The 10,284-nt window shown below is 55.8% G+C and overlaps 1 protein-coding gene across 8 annotated transcripts in view; it reads right to left on the bottom strand.

Moving 5' to 3' along the window:
- Positions 1–10,284, bottom strand: part of PKNOX1 (PBX/knotted 1 homeobox 1) — a 63,117-nt gene that overhangs the window by 4,231 nt on the left and 48,602 nt on the right. For all 8 annotated transcript variants that reach the window (XR_013368938.1, XM_077879330.1, XM_077879332.1 and 5 more), the window contains 3 exons: positions 7,988–8,116; positions 4,476–4,552; positions 886–1,058 (listed from right to left, as the gene is read on the bottom strand). Coding sequence is in view for 7 of the 8 variants with exons in the window: in XM_077879330.1 (XP_077735456.1) it covers positions 886–1,058; positions 4,476–4,552; positions 7,988–8,116 (379 nt within the window). In the remaining variant the exon portion in view is untranslated. The remainder of the gene's footprint in view (positions 1–885; positions 1,059–4,475; positions 4,553–7,987; positions 8,117–10,284) is intronic.

Genomic DNA, 10,284 nt, shown 5'->3' with positions numbered 1-10,284 from the left:
CTGACTGCATGGGGGCTGCGGGAGGGAGGCAATCCAAAGTCTTGCCCTGGCTGTGGGGGGGCCCAGGACTGAGCACCACTGGGTCACCGACAGGGACCGATCACACAAAGCAAGGCACCAGAGGGTCAGGGGGTCCCAGTGACTTCAGTGCTGGAACAGACCTTAGAAGCCGGGCCACAGTGCAGAAGCCCCAGCCCCGGCCAGGGGGCGGTCCCAGTGCCTCCCGTCCACTTAGAAATGGCCAGGCAGGCCTGTGGGCAGGGAAACCAGGGACGTTGGGGAGGGAACCAGCATGGGACCCACAGATGTCAGGACCCTGAGAACAGTGACGGTGACCGTAATCTCTGAAGTGGAGCCATGAATGGAGGAAAAGACTCTCAGGGGTACTGGGGGCAGCCTAGCCACAGAAGAGGGGTTAAAAGCCCCAAGACGTACACAGAAACCGTCAAAATGGAAATAAGCAGCAGCATCCAAAGCCGGGGAAAGCACAGTGGTAAGGACAGATGCGCACCCAGGTTCCGGGGGGCGGGGGGCCTACAGGACATGGATTTGAGAAATAGGGCCCCAGAGTGTCCTCAGTGCTGGGCAGAAATAGGAACAAGGGAAATAGGAACAGGAGCTAACAACACCGCGTCTACACACGTAAGAACGTGGTGCGGGGAGAGGGGACGGGGTCCAAGAGGACAAACCAGGGCGGCCTGGGCCGTGGCGGTGGACAGAGCACACGGGGCGCGGGGCCCCCGAGACGCAGGCGAGCTGCGTACGACTGTCCGGCAGGGTGCCCTGCACACGGCGCCTTCCCCGCGGGACACGGGGCCACCGCGGCCAGGCCGGGAGGTGAAGGCCGCCGCCCCCCGCCCCCCGCACCCCCCCAGCGGCGCCCACCTTCCGACATGGCCAGCTCGCTGGGCGGCGGCTGCGCGGCTCCCGAGGCGATGGAGTCAGGCCAAAACCTCTGGACTGGTCTGTTCTGAGCAGTTTTCTTCTTCGTCTTCGGAGTCTCGGAACAGCTAGAATCCAACATAGGCTGAAGAATCCGTCTTCTGGCGTTGATGAACCTGGGGATGGAGGGCGACACGGCGCGGTCACCAGGACGCTGTGTCCAGCCCCCAGCTTGGGGGGTGGGGGAGGGGAGACGTCTGAGCTCGGGGGACCAGACCGGACCTGGCAGCCCTGCCTGCCGATCCCCTGTCCCGTCGCCCTGCGAGCAGTGACCCTGCATCCCCCGCGGTCCCCTCCGGCCCGGACCTCAGGGTACAAACAGCGCCCGACACCACTCGTGCTCACCTCCACGCGGCCTCGGCCAGAGCTTCGGCCCTCAACAGGTGACAGGGTGCGGAGGGGCCCCTGCCCTAAGTCACTCGGCTGTGCAGGCACCCTGCCGGCACCCTGGGGCCACCCCCCCCAGGGACTGTCAGCCGCAGGGACCAACCCCGCCCAGGTGGAGCGGCAGGAGCACTGTCGCATGTGGGAACACACGGTACTGACTGTAAATATGTGCAGGGAAGACTGCCTTCCTCAGCCCGTTCCCTCCCAGCACCCAAGCAGTGCCCTCGGAGGACCTGGGAGGGCGGGGGGGGGGGGGGGGGCAGGGGAGCTCCGGGCCCCCACCCCCGCCCCCCGTGGAAGCCTGCGGCACTCCGGACCACACACACTGCTGCAGACACAGCTGCACCTGCCAGGCTTAGGGCCGTCCCGCCGCCACCTCCAGGAGTAGCAGTGAGGAGGGGGGTCACCTCACCCCCCCCGACCCCGGCCCCCAGCAAAGGCCTCTGAGGGTGAGGAGCTGTGTTCCCAGTGTAAGAGAAACACAAGCTCCCCTGGAAACTTGGGCTCTAGGCTGGTCCTGGCCCTGTGCCACCAAGCCCCGCTCTCCAGGTCCCCAGATGCACAGCAGAGCTGGAACTGCACCTGCTCCAAGGCCACTTAACATCCTGACTGACCCTCAGGAGCATCTGGCCAGCCCAGAGCTTGCCACTCATCATCTGCAGCCCAGAGCTCCAGGCCTACGTTGGGTGCAGAGATTTACATAGAGTTTATTTATTTATTTTTTTAAATGTTTATTTATTTATGATAGTCACAGAGAGAGAAAGAGAGAGAGGCAGAGACACAGGCAGAGGGAGAAGCAGGCTCCATGCACCGGGAGCCCGACGTGGGATTCGATCCCGGGTCTCCAGGATCGCGCCCTGGGCCAAAGGCAGGCGCCAAACCCCTGCGCCACCCAGGGATCCCTACATAGAGTTTAAAAATTAAAATCCTAGCATTCAGAAGCATCTACAATCACCGGACGATACATTCTACAATGGAAATGAGGGGACTGAGGCCGCAGAGCTTCAGGCAGTGACCTGGCCCCTGGAACACAAGCAAGGTGGGCCCTGGAAGTCACGGAGCCCCCAGCTGGGCCCTGACCCCACCGCCGCCTGGGGAGGGAAGCTTGCAGCGTCTGCCTCTTCAGCCTTCCCGTTCAAGGCTGCCAAGTGCGGGCACGAGCTAACAGGGCGCTCGAGCTCAGGCCAACATGTAACTTTTGTAAATGTAAAAGGAAAGAAACTCACAAAAAGTAAAAGTAGCTACAAATATGAAAAGTTTTTAGAAATTTTATGCTAGTCATGCTGGAAAACTATTAATTTAAAAATTAAAAATTGATGTCAAACCTTCCAGATAAGACAAGTGTTAACGTAATAGAGCAGCAAGGGAACAAGCTGGGGAATGTCAACAGATGAAAAGTAACATTCTGATGCTTTTGTTGCTGCTCAGCCTCAGAAGTATCAGAATGTCCAAAGAAGTGACTCTAAGGTCCACCCCCGATCAATCAATTGACCATCATGTGGACTGAACCCAGACAGGAAGTGTCACATGAGACGCGCGAGAAAACGGAGCCTACTAGGCTATCATGAATGTCACAGCAACAACATATGTGAAACCTTTGTTTTTCTGACGCTGTTTGTGAGATTCAACAGGAAATAAGAGCATGGCCTATATTACTGGTACCCAAAGCTAAAACAATGACCAAAAGCACGATAAATATTTAGTGCCGCCCAAAGCACAGCTCCCGCACATACGACTGCATATGTTGGGAGATTGTCGTTTATATCAGAATTTACCCGAACCTCAAGTTTAAATTTTAACAGTTAAAAAGATAAGTGTGGGATCCCTGGGTGGCGCAGCGGTTTAGCGCCTGCCTTTGGCCCAGGGCACGATCCTGGAGACCCAGGATCGAATCCCACGTCGGGCTCCCTGCATGGAGCCTGCTTCTCCCTCTGCCTGTGTCTCTGCCTCTCTCTCTCTCTCTCTCTCTCTCTGTGTGACTATCATAAATAAATAAAAATTAAAAAAAAAAAAGATAAGTGTTTACAAGTGGTAAAATTAGTGCTTTCTTCTCTTTAATCGATGCCCATCTTATGAGAGGAAACCATTTCCCACCTCTGTGAGTACAAGTGAGACATGAACACACTTAGAAACGTGGGACCAAGTGTTCACAGCGGTTTGTGACACCGAAACTAGAACAAGATATTTCATTAATAAAGTCAGCACTTGGGCAGCCCTGGTGGCTCAGTGGTTTAGCGCTGCCTTCAGTCCAGGACATGATCCTGGAGACCCAGGATCAAGTCCCACGTCGGGCTCCTTGCATGGAGCCTGCTTCTCCCTCTGCCTGTGTCTCTGCCTCTCTCTCTCTCTGTGTCTCTCATGAATAAATAAATAAAATCTTTAAAAAAATAAAAATAAATAAATAAATAAATAAATAAATAAATAAATAAATAAATAAAAAAAATAAAGTCAGCACTTCCCTAGGCATTCCCCTCTTAGGACGAGTCCTGCCGTGGGGCAGGACCACCACATGGACAGCGGAGGGGCTGCCTCCCCCACTCAGAGTGGGACAAAGTGACACAGGGTTTCCAAAGGTGGGAGAGCCACAGAGGGACTCAGGATGCCTCATCGCCGCCATCCATTGCCTAAAGAAGCTCATTGATAAAAACATCACATTTCTGAATGAATGTGGGGGCTTAGGGGTAGTAGTAACACAAAAGAGAAAAACATTTTTTTTTTTTGAGAGAGAGAGAGAAAGAGCACATGCAAGCGAGCGGGGGCAGGTGGGGAGACGGAGAGAATCTTAAGCAGATTCCATGCTCAGTGTGGAGCCTGACGCAGGGCTCGGTCCCACAACCCTGAGATCATGACCTCAGCCAAGATCAAGAGTCGGGCATCGAAGCGACTGAGCCCCCAGGCGCCCCTGGAGAAACACACTTCTAACCGGACACGCAGGATGTAGGATAAAGTCCACAGTGAAGTATTATCGATCATCAAAGGTTAAGGTTCAAAGTGTGTGCTGATTTATTCTCAAATATCCTGCCACCAGTTCCACCCCTGTGGTAGCAGAGTGTTGCTAGTTAAAAAAACTCAAGATATTTTCAACCAAATTCCACTACTTATTAGTGCATTTTCAAGGCTCGGTCATGCTGATGGGCGCTGCTTACCAGTTGTTAACTTGGAGCAGTGTCAAATTTGTCTGAGCAGCAATCTGTTTTTTCTCATCTTCTGTCGGGTAGGGATGCTAAAAAATAAAAGGAAGCGTTAATGTGAACTTCAGTTTTTAAAAAGGAACTCCAGCTTATCTAGGTAGAACAGAAGCATACGAATAATTATTAGTCAAAAGCTGCTAAGTAGCGATAGTGCTTTCTGCCCCAACCTCTTTAGTCTTATCATTTGTTTTTTTAACAAGTGTCCCAAACAGAAGGATGCGTTTACCCGCACCGGGAGCAGTTAAAGTGCAGGCTGAGGCGCGGTCAGGCACAGGGTGAGAAGGCTCAGAGATGCGGCCAGCGGTGCCACCCCTGCCCCCAGCTGCTGTGGCTGTGGGACCTCGCTCCCCGGAGCCTGGGATTCAATCTGTCATCTAGGGACACCTTCACTGAGGCCCCAGCTATGAGCCATATGCTGGGGACATGTGGTTGAGTTCTGACCCAGCAAGACACAGCACGGCAGTCACGCTGCACACCCTAAAGTGAATCACTGAGCCTCACGGTCACTTCTGAGACGGCCGGCCGTCCTCTTCGTCCTGCAGACGAGGAAGCTGAGGCCGGAGAGTCCACACGCTCCCCATCCTTCAGCTGGCTAAAAGGGAGGATGCGGGAGAGGGGCAGGGCAGCCGGACACAGGGCGACACACTTGGATCACAGGCACATGAGAGCAAGCTGACACAAGCAGGCACGGAGGGCCCCCATGCTGGGTCCGCAGGTGCCGCCCGGGGAAGGGCCGGGCCCAAGGCTGGGCAGGGGCGGGGGTGGGGTGTGTGTGCCTGTTACAGTCGTCTTTCTTTTAGGATGAAAACAGTTCACTTTAAAGAACAGAATTAAACCAGAAGTACCTGTCAAAACTGTCAGATGTACCAAAGGAAAATGAGCCCTACCTACAGTAATCAGCGGTTTCTCCAAGGCCCAATCACTGCCCACATGTAGAAACCCTAAGACAGGGATCCCTGGGTGGCACAGCGGTTTGGCGCCTGCCTTGGCCCAGGGCGCGATCCTGGAGACCCGGGATCGAATCCCATATCGGGCTCCCGGTGCATGGAGCCTGCTTCTCCCTCTGCCTGTGTCTCTGCCTCTCTCTCTCTCTCTCTGTGACTATCATAAATAAATAGATAGATAGAAAGAAAGAAAGAAAAGAAAGAAAAGAAAAGAAAGAAAAGAAAAGAAAAGAAAGAAAGAAAAGAAAGAAAAGAAAGAAAGAAAGAAAAGAAAGAAAAGAAAGAAAGAAAGAAAGAAAGAAAGAAACCCTAAGACATTTACTGGAAAACCTACCGGCACCGAAGTCCCTTATTCTGGACTGTCCAGGACCCCAGAGAGCATGCGGCAAGAGGGACAGTCACCGCGGCGTGGTGCCACAGTCCCCCCGTGCTGGCTGTCCCCTCAGATGGACAGCGGTTCGGTGTGATGCCACCACATATGGTGCCGGGGTAGAGGTTACAGAAATGCAAATACCGTTTAAAAGCTCATAAAATAAAAGGGGGCAGGAAGCCTGAGTGCACTAGACAGAAAGCAAACCCCTCGTGCAGTAAACCGCTGGCCTCCAGCGAAGAGGACTGGGTCTCAAAAAAACGTGGGCAAGAGGGGACAGAAAATGCTTCGTAGGAAAGGAGAAAATAAAAGGAACAAACAGGATTTATTGTTTTAGAAATTATTATGACCTTAAAGGGCACCTCCGAGGAAGCCGCCAGGCCAGCACTCATCTGCGATCCTGCGGCGCAGACACGCGCGGGTGGCACCACCTCAGCACCAGCGGCGGGGAGGGCCCGCCCTCTCACTGCCACCCCTGGGCCTGCCGGGGGCTCGGGCCCTCGTCTACCACGGGAACTAGCTGTGGGACAGCCTGGCCACGGATGTGCCCGAATCACATCCCGAGCCTTCCCACCGCTATACTGAACATCGCCGAACCACTGTGTCCGCACAAGCCCTCACTTCCAGGACGACTATCCGGATGTGGCCCCGCTGCTCAGAGACAGCACTGCTCCCCGAACGGCGGCGTGGCCTGCAGGCGGGGTGGCTCAGCAGAGAACGGAGCCACAGAGCAGGACAGGAGAGAAGCTGGGGGCCAGGAAATGGAGAGGGGTCCTATCCCCTCCCCAGAACTGCTTGGCGACCTCACGGCCCGGTTCCAAGCCCGGGGTCGGCTGCCACCCTGCACCGCTGTCTCCCAGGGAAAGAGCCTGGCACCAGTTAGAGAAAAGGGGGTGCTGGCTGGCAGTGACAAGGGCTGAACCCCGGAAGACAGGAGATGACGGAGACTGGCGCTGTCCTGGGGGCCCACGGTCAGGGCGAGGATAGAGACCGATGCCAGGAACAAATGTAGGCCTCAGGCCCAGGCAGCAGGTGCCCCAGAGGGCGGATGCATAGAAAGGGCCCAAGGGATACCTCGCTGACAGCCGCAGGGCCCTAGGACACCGATGAGCAAGGCAGGGCCGCGGAGGAAGCAGTCGGTGACCAAAGACATGAGTGGGTACCCGAGGTGGTGAAGCAAAGGGGCAAAGCCGGCTGGCGCCGTGGGCAACGGGGGACAGGGAGGCAGCCAGGGCTGCAGGGGGGCTGGTGGCATGTGCCCTCCGAGGGAACAGAAGCTGCGATGAAAGCACCTGGCCACAAAGCTGGCTCCCGAGGCTGCCAGCCGGCTCCCTGCAGGGCCGCCTCCCCTCCCGGACACAGAGCAGCCTCTGCACCTGTGCCTGCACGACCCTGTGGGCGCCCCCCTTCCCCCGGTCAGGTTGCACGCAGCAGGTAGTGGCCACTTGCCTCTGTCTCGTCACACACTCCCCTAGCCAAGCCCATCGCTCCTGACCCTGGCTGCTACACTGGGTTGTCACTCCTGAAAGCTGCTCTGGGTCATGGGCCTCCCCCAAGTTCAGGGGCACAGGGATGAGGATCGGCAAATGGGTAATGAGCAAGTCTTGGCCAGTATATGGATGAGCAAGTGTGTGCTTCCTCAGACGGGCCACCTTCACAGGTGTGGCCCTGATCCAGGTGAGCAAACAGGTGTGCAGGCTCCGTGTGGACGGGCCGGGGCTGTCTGCAGGGCCAAAGGCTATCTCAAGGTCAATAAGCTCACGTGCCGACCGCTGTCCGCGGCTCGACCTTCCACCCTACCTCATCTTCCTCTGAGATCCGAGATCTAAAATGTCACTGCTTCCCCAGGTTTTGCCCGCGTTCCTCCTCTCTGCGCACTCCTCTAGGGTGGCCTCGCCCCGTCACCCTGCGTGGCCGTAGATGGTTAACACGGGCGGGAAGTACTTCCCGTGTTGGCAGCGGGGCCCTCCTGGTGACGTCCCTGATGCAGGGACCTCGTCTGACCCACGCTCCACCCTAACACGGGGACAGTCAGCCAGACACCGACACGCACACCAGGCCTGTCCGCGCACGCAGTACATTTTTCCTGGAGAGTAAGCCAGCGAGCGGGCGTCTCCGGGCGCTGCCGGCCGCGCGGTCACGTGCGTTCTTACCCCTATGTGCTGGAAGAGCCAAGATCTCATCACGTTGGTAGCGTGCTTCGGCAAAACACCCCTTTTATTCTTAGATGAGCCATCATCTTGATGCAAGATGCTTAGATCTTGGTTTAACTGTAACTGAAGCTTTTAAACAATTGAAAAACAACGTTAGAAAGTACAGAAAATCACGGCACATGCAAGTAGCTTACGACTTCAGATGGAGAAAATAAGCAAAGGTCTCATGGCTAAATGACGTGCTGCCAGCGGAGGCGCGTGTCGGCCGCACGGGCTCACCTGCGCGGTGGCTCCCTCTGCGTTCTCTCTATTTACCCTGCTGTCCCACGCTCAGTGGCCCCGCAGCCAGCGAGGCGCTGACACAGGAGCCCAGAGGGCCTCGCGGCCACTGCCCCGCAGACAGGGGAGTCCCACGGCCCCAGCAAGCCCACCGCTCGGTTTCGTGTCACGCCCGTGACAACACCTACACCCTGGCCTAGAGATCCGAGCAGTCAGCAGGAACGAGAGGCGGCCACGTGGGCTGAACGGAGGGAAAGACAGAGGCACACACAGTGCAGACACCCGGCTCAGGGGGACCAAGGCGACCGCCGCTGGCCCAGACGCCTCAGGAGCCACCGCAGACGCGGCCTCCGTCGCCTCTGAGGACAGCAAGGACACACTCCGCCTGTTTCCCTCCTAAAGGAAGGACCACACAGCACTCGTTATATGCGTGTCTTTCACACAAACGTAAGAAAGATTTGAGGTCTGTAGGGCCAGGCTTCCGACCCACCGACCCCAGGCCCCAGGTGCCGCCGCTCACGCCCAGCACGCCTGTGGAGGTGGTGTCGTCGGCGCACACGACATGGACCAGGAAGGCCAGCGGCACCGCTCGCTCGGGCCCGGGCGCAGACACACTGGGCACAGCTCTGCTGCTGTGCACGCGGCAACCCAGGACTCATGCAGGAATCTGACTGAAGAGACCAACCACCGTCCATGTGATGTTTTCACAGACACAGTTGAAAGGAGAGGAACTCAATTTCGGGAGGTCACTGTATTATCTCTACTTCCTCTGGCTCTAGGTCACTTCGGATATATTCTCTAAAAGCCTCAATGACATCGAAGCGGAATTTTTGACTTACAGGAGACAAGACACTACCTGCCTCTTGAAATGTTTAAAACTCAAGATTATTAATAAAGGCCTAAGTGTTTGTGAAATGTATTTATCTCTTAAAGGCCTGAGAGCCATGGTGTTGGGCACCCCCTCGACACTCGTGTTCGTGTGCAGGAAAAAGAATAGGAAATGAACTTTTAATACTAACTCCAAAGCACCCAGGGCCAAAATTTAGCTCATCTGCCTTACCTGTCTCAATTAATATATGTTCTTCATGAAATCGGACAAATGCTCAGTGTTGCTTTTTTTTTTTTTTTTTTCAGTGTTGCTTTTTTGTGCACGGTTAAAGCAAATGTAGGCTCAAAGAGAGGCAAAGTGACAGCTGGCTGCGTGACTCGACCTCACGGATGCTCCCAAGAGAGCCTGAGTGCCAACAAGGTGGCGTGAGAAAGGAGGCCAAGGGCCTCTGCACGGAATGGCCATGGGCCCTGCTGAGCTCCAGCACAGCCCAGGACTGGACAAGTGGGGATTTAAAAGCCTAGGAGACTGGTCAGAAGTCTGTCTAAGAAGCAGCGAGAGCCCCCAGACCCTCTCTATCATTCTCTGCAGACGACCAATCTGCCCTCTGCCCTGCAGGAGCCTGGGGACCCATGGGCCCAGCTGGACAGTGGGAACGAGATGCAAAGCCAACAATGGGGGTGAGAAAAGTCTACCCACAAAATGGGAGACCCCAACCCACTCCTGCCCCTGCAGCCAGGCCTAGGCCCTGGGCAAGAAATCTGAGAGTCCTTCTCTGGAGACACTGGGTAGAGAACACACTCCGGAGGCCAGCCAGTGGAGAAGGCGGCCCGCCATGGCCCGCACCTGCCCTGCACCCAACGGCTTTCCGGCGGCTCATGTTTATAGTTCGAGGACAGCCAACTGTCCCCAAACACTTGAAAGCCTCCACTGAAACCAAAGATACCAAAGTGAAGAAACGCTGAGACGCAGAGGAAACAGAGAGAATGCAGAAACTGAAGACAACTTCAACCTCCCATGAAGCAAAAACAAGAGCTACTTCAAAAGAAAGCACGGAGGGCGAGGAAGAGTCTAGGAAATCCAAACTGAGCTGAAGAGGTCAGCCTGCGTGGGTGGGCCGGGAGGTAAAAGGAAACCTCTCAGAAAGCAGACAACGGGAGCACAAATACAAAACAACACAAAAACTCAG

The sequence above is a fragment of the Canis aureus genome, chromosome 30 (genome assembly GCF_053574225.1).
Source record: "Canis aureus isolate CA01 chromosome 30, VMU_Caureus_v.1.0, whole genome shotgun sequence".
Taxonomy (NCBI): Eukaryota; Metazoa; Chordata; class Mammalia; order Carnivora; family Canidae; genus Canis; species Canis aureus.
Note: the sequence above shows the minus strand (reverse complement) of the source record. Positions and strands in the feature narration are given on the sequence as shown.